This window comes from Hemiscyllium ocellatum, chromosome 38, assembly GCF_020745735.1.
Source record: "Hemiscyllium ocellatum isolate sHemOce1 chromosome 38, sHemOce1.pat.X.cur, whole genome shotgun sequence".
NCBI classification, from domain to species: Eukaryota; Metazoa; Chordata; class Chondrichthyes; order Orectolobiformes; family Hemiscylliidae; genus Hemiscyllium; species Hemiscyllium ocellatum.
In genome coordinates, this window is record NC_083438.1 from 32553384 (window position 1) to 32570380 (window position 16997).

Sequence of the window (16997 nt, forward strand, 5' to 3'; positions counted from 1 at the left end):
GTGTGGATTTGTTGGGCCGAAGGGCCTGTTTCCACACGATAGGGAATCTATTCTAATCCATTCCTATTGAATGGTGGAGCAGGCTCGATGGGCTGAATGGCCTCCTTCTGCTTCTATGTCTCCTGCTGTGATAATGCCCTGTCTCTCTCTCTCTCTCTGATCTTACAGAGCCCCGTGTCAGGCTGGTGAATGGCAGCGACTCGTGTTCGGGGAGAGTGGAGGTGCAGTACAACGGAGAGTGGGGGACAGTGTGCGACCGTTCCTGGAACATCTCGGAAGCCAGGGTGGTGTGCCGCCAGCTGGGGTGTGGGTCAGCTGTGGCTGCACTTCCCGGGGCTGGGTTCGGACATGGGTCAGGAACGGTCTGGATGGACGAGGTGTCCTGCGGAGGGACAGAGCCGAGCCTCTGGTCGTGTCCATTCAGTGGATGGGGCCGGGGCAACTGTGGGCACCAGGAAGATGCCAGTGTGGTCTGTAACCCCAGTAAGGAATGGGGCAGGGGGAACCATCTGGGAAAGGAGCGGGGGGAGTGGGCGGGAGTTACTGTCACACACACACACACATACACTCACACACACACACTCACTCACTCACTCACTCACTCACACACTCACACACTCACTCACACACTCACACACTCTCTCATACAATCCCACCACACTCTTACTCACTTTCACACACACTCATACTCACGCAGACTCTCACATTCACGTATATTCATGTCCACACCCACACTTGCACAAACACACGCTCACTCTCTCCCTCTCTCACATTCACTCTCACACATTGTCTCACTCACACTCTCTTTCTTGCTCATAAATACTCTGCCTCATAAACTCACTCTCTCTGTCTCTGTCTCTCTCACTCTATCGCTTTTTCAGTTTCTCTCTCTCACTCCTCTCATACTCTCTCCCACAGCCTGACTCTCTCTCTTTTACACTTTCTCACTCACACTCTCTTTCTCTCACACACTTTCTCTTGCACACTGTGTCTCTCATACACACACACTCTCCCTCTCACCCCTTTCTCTCCCCCCATCCCTCTCAGTCCCCCTTTTCCTCCCCCAATCCTTCTCTTTCACATTCCCTCCCTCTCTCCCACCCTCTCCCTCTGTCTGTCTCATATAGCCTCTCCCATGATAACCCCAATCCCTCTCCCTTCACAAACCAACGACAACAGCCCAACTCTCCCCATGAGGGGGGAGCAGAGACTGTGATGGATGTGTTCCACAGTGATAGCGGTGAGGGGTGAAGGGGAGTGAATGCGACACTAATCCTGATGACCTTCTGTCCCTTCTCCCTCCCACCAGGCTTCCTGCTCCGACCCTTCATCACAATCACACCGGACAGCCCCCTCCACGTGTCTGGGATCCCCCTGGCAATCCAGTGCCTGGCTCCGAAGGGGTACCGTGGGGGCCGCTTCCGTATCCTGAGGGGTACGTCTGTGGCCAAGGAGCACCAGCTGGACCCCGGGAGAAACGGAGCTATTTTCCTGTACCGTAACGTGAGCACCAGCATCGGGGGGAGCTACAGCTGCCTGTACCAGAGGCTGGTCGCTGGCTTCTGGGTCACCTTCCGGGCCAGCCCCTCCATTCCCATCCGGGTCGTAGGTGAGTCACGTTTCAGTGCCTTTCCCATCTCCGTCTTTGGAACTCGCTGTGCCAGCTCTTCCATCAATGGGGAGACAGGGTGTCGAAGGAGGCGTGGAACCGTAAAATCACATTGGTATTTGCAGGTGCAGCAAGTATTGAAGCAGGCAGCTGGAATATTGTCCTCCATTGCTAGAGTGTTGTAGAACAGAGAGACCCAGGGTGGTGCAGGGACAAAGTTCCATGAAAGTGGAATTGCAGGGAGGTAGAGCGGAGAAGGAGCATGGATCGCAAACAAAAGTTGGTTTGCAGGTGCAGCAGGTAGTTAAGGAGGCGACTGGAATATTGTCCTTCGTTGCAAGGGGGGCGGAATCTAAAACAGGGAGGTGATGCTGCAGCTGTATAGGGTGCTGGTCAGGTCACATCTGGATCACTGTGTACAGTTTTGGTCTCCTTACTTGAGAAAGGGTTTATGTGTCATTCCGTGATAACACGTGTTTCTTCAGAACGGGTTCACCATAATGGGAATTACAAATTGGGGATGCTGTATCTAAAGCGCGAACGTTTTAAACCTGTGTTAGCTGTAACGTGATTATGGCACCAACACTTTAAGCGCTGTTTTACAATGTGACTTTTCTATAACATGGGGGTTACACAAGAACACTACCATTGCGTTACAGTACCGGTACTGGAGGGGGTGTAGAGAAGGTTCACGGGGTCGAATCTGGAGTTGACACGGTTAGTTTATGAGGAGAGATTGAGTAGACTGGGACAATATTCCTTGAAACCATAAGGAACAGAAATTAGGCCATTCAGCCCATCGACTTTGCTTCGCCATTTCATCATGGCTGATAAGTTTCTCAACCCCATTCTCACACTTTCTTCACATAACCCTTCACACTCAAGAACCCATCTCCTAACCTGTCAAAATCATTCTGCAGCCTCCCCACCTCCTCAATGCCTACCTGTCGCTCTTCCTATCTTTGTATCATCTGCAAACTTTGTCAGAACCCCCCCAGTTCCTTCATCTAGATCATTAATGTATAAAGTGAAAAGCTGTGGTCCCAACACTGGGCCTTGAGAAACACCACTTGTCACCAGCTGCCATCCTGAGAAAGACCCTTTTATCCCCAGTCTCTGCTTTCTGTCAGACAGCCAGACTTCAGCCATACTAGCATCTTGCCTCTAATACCATGGGCCCTTATCTTACTCAGTATCCTCCTGTATGCCACCTTGTCAAAGACCTTTGTAAGGTCCAGGTGGATAACATCCATTGGCTCTCCTTGGTCTAATCTGGTCGTTACTTAGTCATAGAGATGTACAGCATGGAAACAGACCCTTCGGTCCAACCTGTCCATGCCGACCAGATATCCCAACCCAATCTAGTCCCACCTGCTAGCACCTGCCCCATTTCCCTCCAAACCCTTCCTATTCATATACCCATCTAAATGCCTCTTAAATGTTGCAATTGTACCAGCCTCCACCACATCCTTTGGTAGCTCATTCCATACACAGACCACCTCTGTGTGAAAAAGTTGCCCTTTCAGGCAGGACCAATCCTTGATGAAACCATGCTGACTTTGCCCTATTTTACCACACACTTCCAACTATTCAGAAATCTAATCCTTCACAATGGATTCCACGATCTTACCCATGACTGAGGTTAGGCTAACCGGTCTGTAATTCTCCATCTTTTGCCTTACTCCCTTTTTAAACAAGGGTGTCACGCTAGCGATTTTCCAGTCTTCCAGTAACTTCCCTAACTCTAGTGATTCCTAAAAGATCACCACTAATGCCTCCACCATCTCTCCAGCTGTCCCTCTCAGAACTCTGAAAGAAGGAGAAAGTGAGGACTGCAGATGCTGGAGATTAGAGCTGAAAAATGTGTTGCTGGAAAAGCGCAGCAGGTCAGGCAGCATCCAAGGAGCAGGAGAATCGACGTTTCGGGCATAAGCCCTGCTTCAGGAATGAGGAAGGTGTGCCAAGCAGGCTAAGATAAAAGGTAGGGAGGAGGGACTTGGGGGAGGGGCGTTGGGAATGTCTTAGATGGAAGGAGGTTAAGGTGAGAGTGATAGGCCAGAGAGGGGGTGGGGGCGGAGAGGTCCAGAAGAAGACTGCAGGTCAAGAGGGCAGTGCTGAGTCCGAGGGTTGGGACTGAGATAAGGTGGGGGGAAGGGAAATGAGGAAGCTGGAGAAATCTGCATTCATCCCTTGTGGTTGGAGGGTTCCTAGGCGGAAGATGAGGCGCTTTTCCTCCAGGCGTCGTGTTGTCATGGTCTGGCGATGGAGGAGGCCAAGGACCTGCATGTGGGAGGGGGAGTTAAAGTGTTCAGCCACAGGGTGGATGGGTTGGTAGGTGCAGGTGTCCCAGAGGTGTTCTCTGAAACGTTCCACAAGTAGGCGGCCTGTCTCGTTCCTTTCCCGCCGACCCAACCAGTGCCCTTCCACTGACACCCTCCTTCGACTGACTGAACTGGTCCTCACTCTTAACAACTTCTCCTTTCAATCCTCCCACTTCCTCCAAACTAAAGGAGTTGCCATGGGCACCCGCATGGGCCCCAGTTATGCCTGCCTCTTCGTAGGATATGTGGAACAGTCCATCTTCCGCAGCTACACTGGCACCACCCCCCACCTTTGCCTCCGCTACATCGATGACTGTATCGGCGCTGCCTCGTGCTCCCATGAGGAGGTTAAACAGTTCATCAACTTTACCAACACCTTCCATCCCGACCTCAAATTTACCTGGACTGTCTCAGACTCCTCCCTCCCCTTCCTCGACCTTTCCATTTCTATCACGGGCGACCGACTCAAAACAGACATTTACTATAAACCGACCAACTCCCACAGCTACCTAGATTACACCTCCTCCCATCCTGCCCCCTGTAAAATCGCCATCCCGTATTCCCAATTCCTTTGCCTCCACCACATCTGCTCCCAGGAGGACCAGTTCCAATACCGAACAACCCAGGTGGCCTCCTTCTTCGAAGACCGCAATTTCCCCTCAGACGTGGTTGACAATGCTCTCCATCGCATCTCCTCCACTTCCCGCTCCTCCGCCCTTGAACCCCTCCCCTCCGATCGCCACCAGGACAGAACCCCACTGGTCCTCACCTACCACCCCACCAACCTCCAGATACATCGTATATCCTTTGTCATATCCGCCACCTCCAAACAAACACCACCACCAAGGATATATTTCCCTCCCCTCCCCTATCAGAGTTCCGGAAAGACCACTCCCCCAACCAACCCAACCTCCACTCCCGGCACTTTCATCTGCAACCAGAAGAAATGCAAAACGTGTGCCCACACCTCCCCCCTCACTTCCCTCCAAGGCCCCAAGGGATCCTTCACCTGCACCTCCCCACACATCATTTACTGCATCCGCTGCACCCGATGTGGCCTCCTCTACATTGGGGAGACAGGCTGCCTACCTGCGGGACGTTTCAGAGAACACCTCTGGGACACCCGCACCAACCAACCCAACCGCCCTGTGGTTGAACACTTTAACTCCCCCTCCCACTCCGCCAAGGACATGCAGGCCATTGGCCTCCTCCATTGCCAGGCCATGGCAACATGACGCCTGGAGGAAGAGCGCCTCATCCTCCGCCTTGGAACTCTTCAATCACAAGGGATGAATGCAGATTTCTCCAGCTTCCTCATTTCCCCTCCCCCCACCTTATCTCAGTCCCAATCCTCAGACTCAGCACCGCCTTCTTGACCTGCAATCTTCTTCCCGACCTCTCCGCACCCACCTCCTCTCCGGCCTATCACCCTCACCTTAACCTCCTTCCACCTATCGCATTCCCAACACCCCTCCCCAAGTCCCTCCTCCCTACCTTTTATCTTAGCCTGCTTGGCACACCTTCCTCATTCCTGAAGAAGGGCTTATGCCCGAAACGTCAATTCTCCTGCTCCTTGGATGCTGCCTGACCAGCTGCGCTTTTCCAGCAACACATTTTTCACCTCTCAGAACTCTGCGGTGTAGTCCATCTGGTCCAGGTGATATATCCACCTTCAGGCCATTCAGTTTTTCTAGCACCTTCTGCTTATTAATTTGGATTTAGAAGTGAGAGGGGTGGAATATCTGGTGAGTGAAAATAGAACTAGGGGAGTACAGACTCCAAATAAGGGGGAGCAGATTTAGGATTGAGTTGAGGAGGAACTTCTTCACCCAGAGGGTTATGAATCTGTGGAATTCCCCATCCAGTGAAACAGTTGAGGCTACCTTGTTGAATGTTTTTAAGGTAAAGATAGATTTTTGAACAGTAAAGGAATTATGGGTGACGGTGAGTGGGTGTGTAAGTGAAGCTGAGTCCACAAGAAAGGTCAGCCATGATCTTATCGAATGGCGGAGTAGGCTCAATGGGCCAGATGGCCTACTCCTGCTCCTATTTCATATACTTGGCACACTTGCCTTCATTGGTCAGAGCATTGAATACAGCTGTTGGGTTGTCATGTTGCAGCTGGACAAGACATTGGTGAGGCCACTTTTGGAAAACTGAGTACAATTCTGCCTCCCTGCTATAGGGAGGATGTTATTAAACTGGAAAGTGTGCAGAAAAGATTTAGAGGGCTTTGCACCATTGTCTCCATCTTAAACTGATGACCCTTATTCTCTGAGGTGATGCTCTCTGCTCTCAAACTACTCTTCAGGTAGAAAAAGGTATTAGTCACCTTTAGATTGTGGTAAATTTCCAAATTTGGGATCTTTTTAGTATGGCAAACTGTAGTTAATGGTGCGCCACAGGAATCAATGCCAGGAACATAATTATTCACAATATACATCAGCAACCCGGATGAAGGAAAGTGAATGGCCTGTCAGCAAGTTTGCAGTTGTCCTCAAATAGATGGGAAGGTAGATGCTGAGGATGATGCAAAGTGGGATTTAGACAGGATTCAATGGTGGGTAAACAGATGGAATGCATTGAGGGGAGGTGTGAGGTGATGCAGGAGGAAGAGAGGAGATGAAGATTAATTAAACAGGAGAAAGACTGCGGAAAGCCCCAAGACAGAGGGATTGTGGAGAAGAAGCAAATGGGGTACAACAAAAACTGTCCCAGGCACTAGCCAGACTACAACTGGGACATGGTGAGGAGTTTTGATACTTATACTTGAGGAACGATGGAGTTATATTGGAAGCAGTTCAGAGAAAGGCGGGGGAGTAGCTAAAGTGTTGTCACAACAGAACAAGGTATTGGCACTTCCGCACTCGGAGTACCGCATAGAGTTCCGGTTCTCTTACTCGAGGAGGGATGGAGTTGCATCGGAGGTAGCTCAGAGAAAAGAGGAAAAGTAGCTAAAGTGGTGTCATAACGGTACAGGTATTTCTGCTCCTGGAGTACTGCGTAGAGTTCCGGTTCTCTTACTCGAGGAGAGATGGAGTTGCATCAGAGGTAGCTCAGAGAAAAGAGGGAGAGTAGCTAAAGTGTCATAACTGTACAACTGTTTCTGTTCCTGGAGTACCCTGTATAGTTTTTGTCCCCTTTACTTGAGGAGGGATGGAGTTGTATTGGACGGAGATCAGAGGAGGTACACTCAATCAATTCCAAATTATGGAGAAAGATGGAGAACTTTAGGTCTATAGGAGTTTAGATGGGTAACAGAACAGAATGTAGAATATAGTGTCACAATGACAGAGAAAGACCAACTCCAACATCTGAGAAGTCCATTCATGAGTCTGATAACAGCGAGGAATATGCTGTTCTTGAATCTGTTGGTACAACTTTGGACTTCCCTCCCTGGGGAAAAGACCTTGGCTATTCACTTTTTCTATGTCCTCATGATTTTATCAACCTCTATAAAGTCACCCTTCAGTCTCTGATACTCTGGGGAAAACATCCCAGCCTCTCCTTGTAACTCAAAGTCTTGGTAACATCCTTTATTTCATCCTTTCCAGTTTAATAAGTGACCAGTATAGCAGGGTGACCCGTATTGAATGCAATATTCCAAAAGCACCATATCAATGTCCTATACAGCCATAACATCACATCCCAATGGCTACACTCATTGCTCTGACTGATGAAGGCAAGGATGCCAAATGCCTTCTTCACTGTCTTGTTAACCTGTGACTCCACTTTCAAAGAACTATAAACCTACATCCCAAAGTCCCTTGGTTCGGCAGGACCTTACCATTAAACCCTACCTTGATTTGCCTTACCAAAATGCAATGTGTCATGTTTATCTATATTAAACTCTATCTCCAACTTCACTGTATATTGCATCACCAATTTTGGTGTCATCTGCAAACTTACTAACTATTCCACTCCTAGGTCTCTCTGTTTGACAACACTCCTCAAGGCCTGACCATTAAATGTGTAAGTCCTGCCTGGTTTACCTTCCAGCATCACCTTCCATGAGTCTACCTATCCATGCTGTCTACCTGCTCAGAGTTGCTTTGGGGAACAAAGTAAGCCCTTACATTAGATCAAAGCTTCATAATGGATCTTCTGTTAAAAGATATCACAGCTCTTTGGGCCTGATGTATGCGGCTCTCTTGAATGAGCTCTGAGCTCAGTTGGTTGAAAATTATCTTGCCTGTCCCTCGTGTTTCAGATCCTCCAACAGAGCCCAGCATCTCTCTGAGCCCTGCGTTCCCTGTCTATCTGGTGGGAGAGATGGTCACCATTGAGTGCGCTCTTCCTAACGGCAAGTCCCCGGCTCGATTCCGGCTACAAAAGGACTCAATCTCCATCGTGGATGACACCACCAGTCGACAGTCCCTCAGACACACGATTCAGAACCTGACCAGCAGCAGCCAAGGACTCTACACGTGTTCCTACAAGACCATGGTGTCTGGTCTCTGGGTCACTTCATCTCCAAGTCAGTCTGTCCCCATCGTTCTGACAGGTGAGTTGCAGCTCCGCCTGGGTCTATGATGTTAATGCTTTCTGAGGGATTCCTGCCCCCTTAGATGTAGTAGCAGGAGTATGCCATTCAGCCCATTTAGTCCACTCCTGTCACAAGCCACTACCTCACTAGTCCCCAATTCTATTTGCCCAGCCCTTTGCCCATAGGCCTTGGCATCACAAGCACTTGTCTTGAGCCTCCTTCAATGTGTTGAGTGTTTCTGTCTCTCCTGCTCTGACAGACAGCAAGTTAAAGGTGGATAAATTGCCTGAGACCTCAACTCAGGCGATTGAGTTTTGAACTTTGTGGGAAGCTAGGAAAGTGATTGCTGGGCCCCTTGCTGAGACATTTGGATCATCGATAGACCCAAGTGAGGTGCCAAAAGACTGGACAGTGGCTAATGTGGTGCCATTATTTAAGACAGGTGGTAAGGAAAAGCCAGGGAACTATAGACCAGTGAGCCTCACATCGGTGATGGGTAAGTTGTTGGAGGGAATTCTGAGGGTCAGGATTTATTTGAGTTTGGAAAGTCAAGGACTGATTAGGGACAGTCAACATGGCTTTCTGCGTGGGAAGTCATGTCTCATCGACTTGACTGAGTTTTTGGAAGAAGTGACAAAGAAGATGAATGAAAGGAGAGCAGGGCGACATTGTCTATAAGGACTTCAGTAAGGCGTTCAACATGGTTCTGTATGGTAGACTGGTTAGCTGGGCTCGATCATGTGGAATCCAGGGAGAGTTGGCCAGTTGGACACAAAATTGGCTCTAAGTTAGGAGACAGGGTGTTTGTGGAAAGTTGCTTTTCGGACTGGAGGCCTGTGACCAGCGGTGTGCACAAGGATTGGCGCAGGGCCCACTGCTTGTCATCATTTATATAAATGATTTGGATCTGAATATAGGAGTGATGGTTAGTACACTTGCAGATGACACCAAGATTGGTGGTGTAGCAAGCAGCGAAGAAGGTTATCTCAGAGTACAACAGGACCTTGATCAGATGGGCTAATGGACTGAGGGGTGGCCGATGGAATTTAATTTAGATAAATGTGAGGTGCTGTATTTTGGAAAGGCAAATGAGGGCAGGGTTTATACACTTAATAATAGTGACCTGGGGAATGTTGCCTAACGCAGAGACCTTGGGATGCAGGTTCATAGCTCCTTGAAAGTGGAGTCATGGAGATCCAAGATGGCGGCAACTCAGCAAGTCTGAGTCTATAGTGCTCCTCCCAAGACCTAGGCAAAGTGGGCCCCCTCCCCCACCACACTCACCAAATCAACTAAAAATAGTTTTCCTTTAATGTTATTAGTGGTTTAGTACTAAATTTATGCAGCTCAGTCTCCTGTAAAAATGACTAGGGGGAAAAGAGCCTGCTGCTCTCAGCAGGCAGGAAGGAGCCCCTCCCCCAGCCTCCCCAGCTGCAGCAGCGGCGCCCGCAGCCGCCCCGGGGGGACTTACCTACAGTGGCAAGCCTCGTGGAAATAATCTCCAAACACGTCGCAAAGACCGATGCTTTCATAGAAGAGTCCCGAAGTCGGTGGAATTCACTCTCGGCCGCGCTACAAAAGCACGGCCAAGACATCGAAGAAATTGAATGCCGAGTCAGAGGGGTGGAGCTAAAGGCCGCAACCTCCGAGACCATTGCAGAATCGGCCGTGGATTGGGTTGAGGTCGTCGAAAAAATGTTCGTTTGCTGGGCCTTCCCAAACAGCAAGAAGGCCAGCTTATAAGGTTCCTTGAACAGTGGCTTCCACAGTTATTGAATCTGAAGCTGGATCAGGCCAGGTAAGGGTAGAATGGACCTACTGGGTCGCAATTCGTAGGCCCGGCTTGAACCAGCGCCCCCCCCCACCCCGGTCCAGTTCTGGCTGCAGAGCTATAAGGTGAGGCAGATGCTTTTGGAAGCCTCCAGAAATCTTGGGAAAGATCCACAAGCCATGACTATGAAAGGATCCAAGATTATGTTATTTCAGGACGTTTCCCCAGCTTTGGTTTCAAAGAGGAAGGTGTTTGATGAAGCAAAGAAGCGTTTAAGGGATTTAAACATTCAATACTCCTTGCGCTACCCACTTATACTATGCTTCAGCCATGAAGGGTCCATGTTTAACAGGAGAAGGCCAAGGAACTTTGCGACTCTTTTAGACAAACTATAAAAGTTCATTGATGTTGTTTTGCTTTACCCCCACCCCCTCCCCCTTTTTTCCTTTCATTATCTTACTGTTTAATAATATCTCCGGGGGATGGGAAGACAGGCTTATTTATTTATCCTTTACTTAGCGATTTCCTTTTCCCCCCCTTTTCTTTATATATATATAGGCCAGGGGGTCTAGTTAATGTAGATGGGAGGAAGGTGGCTACCTTATCTTATTTTATCTTTGTCCTTGGGAGCGGGGTTGTTTTCCCCTGTTATTTTGTATTAATATATTTAATTATTATTTGCTGACACTGTAAATTTTATAGTCATATATGTTCATATATGGTATTAACATTACCAAATATATCCAGGTGTTGGTGTGGGGCGGGGAGGTGGGGAATGGGGTACTCACTGTTAGTTCTAGTTCATTGGTATACTTGAATTTTCTTTATCCTATCGTGGGTGCCTGGGTCAAGGGTGGGGCACTGGTTGGGAAAGATTATCATGGGTTTTTTGGAAAGGAAGTGATGCCCCCTGGGAATAAGGGGGAAGATCTCCATGTAAATACGTTTTATACTTTTATTTACTATTTAGAAATTTTTTTGTTATATTGATCTGAATGTACTACAGAGCTTTCATTTTTGTGTATTTTATATGCTCTATGCTCGGGATGTTTTGGACATATACGGGTTTTGTTGTGATCTGATGTTAACACATTCCAAGCATGTATATCACTGCTCAATTTATGTGTTATCCGTTGGATTTTTTTTTCTTTTTTTTTCTCTTGAATAATGTAAGAATTTTAATGATACACTCTGGTTAGTTGTAAGTTAGATGAGTAGTTAGTTGAGTTTTGTCTTTTTTTTCTCTTGTTATTTCTGTTTTCTTGTTTGATAGATTTTGGTTATCATTTATTTAAGATTTAACTGTATATCAATGTTTCTACTTGGGTCTTTTTTTAAATTTTCTTTTGTAAACTTGTGGAAAAAAAATTTTAAAAAGTGGAGTCATGGGTAGACTGGATAGTGAAAGAGGTATTTGGTATGCTTGCTTCCATTGGTCAGTATAGAACTGGGAGGTCAGGTTGTGGCTATACAGGACATGTATAGCCTGGCCACTTTTAGGATGCTGCATTCAATCCTGGTCTCCCTGCTATAGAAAAGGTGCTTTTAAAATTGAAAGTGTTCAGAAAGGACTTGCAAGGATATTCGAATGTTTCAGCTATAGGGGAGGCTGAATAGTCTGGGGCTATTTTCCCTGGAGTGTCAGAGGCTGTGGGGTGACTTTATAGAAGTTTATAAAATCATGAGGGGCGTAGATAGGATGAACAGTCAAGGTCTTTTCCCTGGAGTGGGGGAGTCCAGAATTACAGGGCATAGGGTTAGGGTGAATGGGAAAGGATGTAAAAGGGACCTAAGGGGCAATTTTTTCACACAGAGGGTGGTGCATGTATGGAATGAGCTGCCAGAGGAAGAGGTGATGGCTGGTACAATTACTACACTGGTTGAAAATGATCTTGCCTGTCCTTCCTGTTTCAGATCCTCCAACAGAGCCCAGCATCTCTCTGAGTCCCGTGTTCCCTGTCTATCTGGAGGGAGAGACAGTCACCATTGAGTGCGTTCTTCCCAACGGCATCTCCCCTGCTCGAGTCTGTTTGCGAAAGGACATGATCTCCATCGTAGAGGACACCACCAGCCAACGGTCCCTCAGACATACAATTCAGAACCTGACCAACAGCAGCCAAGGACTCTACACGTGTTCCTACAAGACCATGGTGTCTGGTCGCTGGGTCACTTCATCTCCCAGTCAGTCTGTCCCCATCGTTCTGACAAGTGAGTCGCAGCTACACCTGGGTTTGCGGTGTTAATGCTTCCTGAGGTATTCCTGTTCCCTTAGACATAAGAACAGCAGTAGGCCATTCAGCCCATTGAGTCCACTCCTGTTACAAACTACTACCTCATTAATCCCTAACCCTATTCCCCCAGCCCTTGACACATAGCCTTGGTATCACAAGCGCTTATTAGATTAGGTTACTTACAGTGTGGAAACAGGCCCTTCGGCCCTACAAGTCCACACCGACCCGCCGAAGCGCAACCCACCCATACCCCTACATTTACCCCTTACCTAACACTACGGACAATTTAGCATGGCCAATTCACCTGACCCGCACATCTTTGGACTGTGGGAGGAAATTGGAGCACCCGGAGGAAACCTACACAGACACAGGGAGAACGTGCAAACTCCACACAGTCAGTCGCCTGAGGCGGGAATTGAACCCGGGTCTCTGGCGCTGTGAGGCAGCAGTGCTAACCACTGTGCCACTGTGCCGTCTTATCTCGAACCTTCTTCAATGTGCTGAGGGTTTCTGTCTGTCGTGGCCTGACAGGCAGCAATTAAAGGTGGATAAGTTGTCTAGGACCTGATCAGGTGTATCTCAGAACTCTGTGGGAAGCTAGGGAAGTGATTGCTGGACCATTGCTGAGATATTTGCATCGTCAATAGCCACACAAGTGAGGTGCTGGAAAATGGAAGGTGGCTAATGTTGTGCCGTTAGTTAAGAAAGGCACTGATGAAAAGCCAGGGAACTATAGATTGGTCAGCCTGACATCAGTGCTGGGTAAGTTGCTGGAGGCAATTCTGAGGGACAGGATTTACATATATTTGGAAAGGCAAGGACTGATTAGGAATAGTCAACATGCCTTTCTGCATGGGAAATCATGTCTCAGTAACTTAATTGAGCTTTTTGAAGAGGTGACAAAGAAGATTGATGAAAGCAGAGTGGTGGACCTTATCAATAAGGACTTCAGCAAGGCGTTCAACAAGGTTCAAACATGGTTTACTGGAGCTCTTCGGGAGGGTTTAAGCTAGTTTGGCATGGGGATGGGAACCAGAGCTATCCATGGATCAAAGGATTCAGTAGCTAGTGAACAGCCAGATCTAGCATGCAGGGAGACTGTGATGAGGGATAGACATTTGATCATGCAAAGTTGCAGTTAGTGTGATGGGTTGAAGTGTGTCTATTTAATGCAAGAAGTGTCACAAATCAGGGTGAAGAACTTAGAGCATGGATCAGTACTTGGAGCTACAACATTGTGGCCATGACAGATACTTGGATATCACAGGGGCAAGAATGGTTGTTGGATGCTCCAGGGTTTAGATGTTTCAAAAGGAACAGAGGGGGAGGTAAAAGAGGTGGGGGATTGTCATTGCTAATCAAGGATAGTATCACAGATGCAGAAAGGGAGATCGTCGAGGAGGGTTTGTCTGCAGAGTCAGTCTGGATGGAAGTCAGAAACAAGAAAGGAGGAGTCACTTTATTCGGAGTTTTCTACAGACCGCCCCAATAGCAACGGAGACACAGAGGAGCAGATTGGGAGGAGATTGGGGTGCAGAAGTATCAGGGTTGTTGTCATGGGTGATTGTAACTTCCCTGATATTGATTGGAACCTCCTTAGTTCAAACAGTTTGGATGGAGCAGTTTTTGTCAGATGTGTCCAGAAAGTGTTCCTGACTCAATATGTAGAAAGGCCGACTAGAGAGGAGGTCGTATCAGACTTGGTGCTTGGCAACGACCAGGCCAGCAGTAGGCCATTCAGCCCATTGAGTCCACTCCTGTTACAAACCACTACCTCATTAATCCCCAACACTATTCCTGGGATAGCATTTTGGTGATAGTGATCACAACTCTCTGACTTTTATTATGGAGAGGGATAGGGGCAGGTGGTTTGGGAAAGTATTTAATTAGGGAAGGAGAAATTACGATGCTATTAGGCAGGAACAGGGGGGCCTAAACTGGGAACAGATGTTCTCAGGAAAATGCACAACAGAAATGTGGAGGTTGGTCAGGCAGCACTTGTTGATAGTGCTGGACAGAGTTGTCCCATTGAGGCAAGGAAGGGATGGTAGGGTGAAGGAACCTTCGGTGACAATGGACGTGGAACATCTCGTCAAGAGGATGAAGGACATTTACTTAAGGTTGAGGAGGCAAGGATCAGATGGGACTAGAGGGTTACAAGGTAGCCATGAAGGAATTGAAGAATGGACTTAGGAGAGCCAGAAGGGGGCATGAAAAAGCCTTGGTGGGTAGGACTAAGGGAAGCCCTAAGGCATTCTACACTTCTATGAGGAACAAAAGGGTGGCTAGAGTGAGGGTAGGGCCAGTCAAGGATAATGAAGGGAACTTGTGCCTGGAGTTGCAGGAGATAGGGGAGGTTCTTTAATGAATACTTTGCTTCAGTATTCACATCTGAGAGGGACCTTGTAGTTTGTGAGGACAGCATGAAACAGGCTGATATGCTCAAACAGGTTGATGTTAAGAAGGAAGATGTGCTGAAACTGATGAAAAACAGGAGGATAGGTAAGTCCCCTGGGTTAGACGGGATATACCCAAGGTTACTACAGGAAGCAAGGGGAGAGTTTGCTGTGCCTTTGGCAATGATCTTTGCATCCTTACTGTCCACTGGAATAATGCCAGGCGTTTGGAGGGTAGCAAATGCTATACCCTTGTTCAAGAAAGGGAATAGGGATAATCCTGGGAATTAGGGACCAGTGAGTCTTACATCTGTACTGGGCAAATTATTGGAGAGGAAACTGAGAGACAGGATTTATGATGACTTGGAAAACCATTGTATGATTAGAGATGGTCAGCATGGCCTTGTGAGGGATAGGTCATGCCTCACAAACCTTATTGAATTCTTTGAGGATGTGATAAAACATATTGATGAAGGTAGAGCAGTGGATGTGGCATACATGGATTCTAGCAAGGCATTTGATAAGGTTCCCCATGGTAGGTTCATTCAGAAAGTAAAGAGGCATGAGATACAGGGAAAGCTGTTTGTCTGGACACAGAATTGGCTGGTCCATAGAAGACAGAGGGTGGTCGTAGATGGAAAGTATTCAACCTGGAGCTTAGTGACCGCAGGGAGCTATTCTGGGACCTCTGCTCTTTGTGATTTTTATAAATAACTTGGATATGGAAGTGGAAGAATGGGTCCACAAGTTTGACAATGACATGAAGGTTAGTGGAGTTGTGGATAGTGTGGAGGCCATTGTAGGTTGCAACAGGACATTGACAGGATGCAGAACTGGGCTGGTAAATGATAGATGGAGTTCAACCTGGAAAAGTGTGAAGTGATGCATTTTGAAAGGTCAAATTTGAATGCAGATTTTGCATAAAGGCAGGATTCTTGGCAGTGTGGAGGAACAGAGGGATCTTGGGGTCCATGCCCATAGATCCCACAAAGTTGCCACCCAAGTTGAGGAACAACACCTCATCTGCTGCCCTGGCAGCCTACAGCCTGGAGGACTCAAAATTGAGTTCTCCAATTTCAAATAACCTCCCTTGCCATCCCCCCGACTCCCCTCCCAGCATCTCCCCTCTGTTCCATTCCTCTGATTGACCCTTCCTTCCAGCTACCAACCGGATTCATCCCTCCCATCAACCAACCAGGTCGTACCCTCTACCTGCCTTCACCTATTCCCACTTCACCACCCTGCGCCGCCCCCCACACCCTTTATCTGCAACTCCCCCACACCCACTCCCAGTCCTGAAGAAGGGTCAAAACATTGACTTCTCCACCTCCTGATGCTGCCTGGCTTGCTGTGTTCTTCCAGCCTCCTCTTGTCTAACTTGGATTCCAGCATCTGCAGCTTTTTTGTCTCTCCCCAAGTTGATAGGGTTGTTAAGAAGGCATATGGTGTGTTGGCTTTCAATAGTAGAGGGATTTAGTTTGAGAACCGCAAGATTTTGTTGCAGCTCTATAAAGCCCCGGTTAGACTATACTTGGAATATTGTGTTCAGTTCTGATGGCCTCATTATAGGAAGGATGTGGAAGGTTTAGAGAGGGTGCAGAGGAGATTTCCCAGGATGCTGCCTGGACTGGAGGGCATGACTTATGAGGAAAGGTTGACGGAGCTAAGGCTTTTCTCGTTGGAACGAAGAAGGATGAGAGGTGACTTGATGGAGGTGTACAAGATGATAAGAAGCACAGACAGAGTGAATGGTCAGAGACTTTTTCCCAGGGCAGAAATGGCTATCACAAGGGGGCATAATTTTAAGGTGATTGGAGGAAGGTTTAAGGGAGATGTCAGAGGGAAGTTCTTTACACAAAGAGTTGTGGGTGTGTGGAATGCACTGGCAGCGGTGGGAGTAGTCAGATACATTAGCGACATTTAAACGACTCTTGGATTGACATATGGAGGATAGTACAATGAAGGGTTATGTAGGTTAGTTTGATCTTAGAGTAGGATAAAAGATCGGCACAACATCAAGAGCTGAAAGGCCTGTACTATGCTGTACTGTTTTATGTTCTGCATGGCAGACTAGTTAGCAAGGTTACATCACTTGGAACCCAGGGAGTGTTGGCAAGTGGATACGAAATTGGCTCAATGTTAGGAGACAGAGGGTGTTAGTGCAGTGTTGCTTTTCGGACTGG

General features: G+C 47.9%; 1 protein-coding gene across 1 annotated transcript in view; it reads left to right on the plus strand.

Moving 5' to 3' along the window:
* LOC132833917 (uncharacterized) overlaps positions 1–16997 on the plus strand; it is a 64141-nt gene that overhangs the window by 31493 nt on the left and 15651 nt on the right. Inside the window, exons 15-18 of the mRNA XM_060852578.1 lie at positions 169–483; positions 1310–1609; positions 8141–8434; positions 12102–12395. Of these exons, the coding sequence (XP_060708561.1) occupies positions 169–483; positions 1310–1609; positions 8141–8434; positions 12102–12395 (1203 nt within the window). The remainder of the gene's footprint in view (positions 1–168; positions 484–1309; positions 1610–8140; positions 8435–12101; positions 12396–16997) is intronic.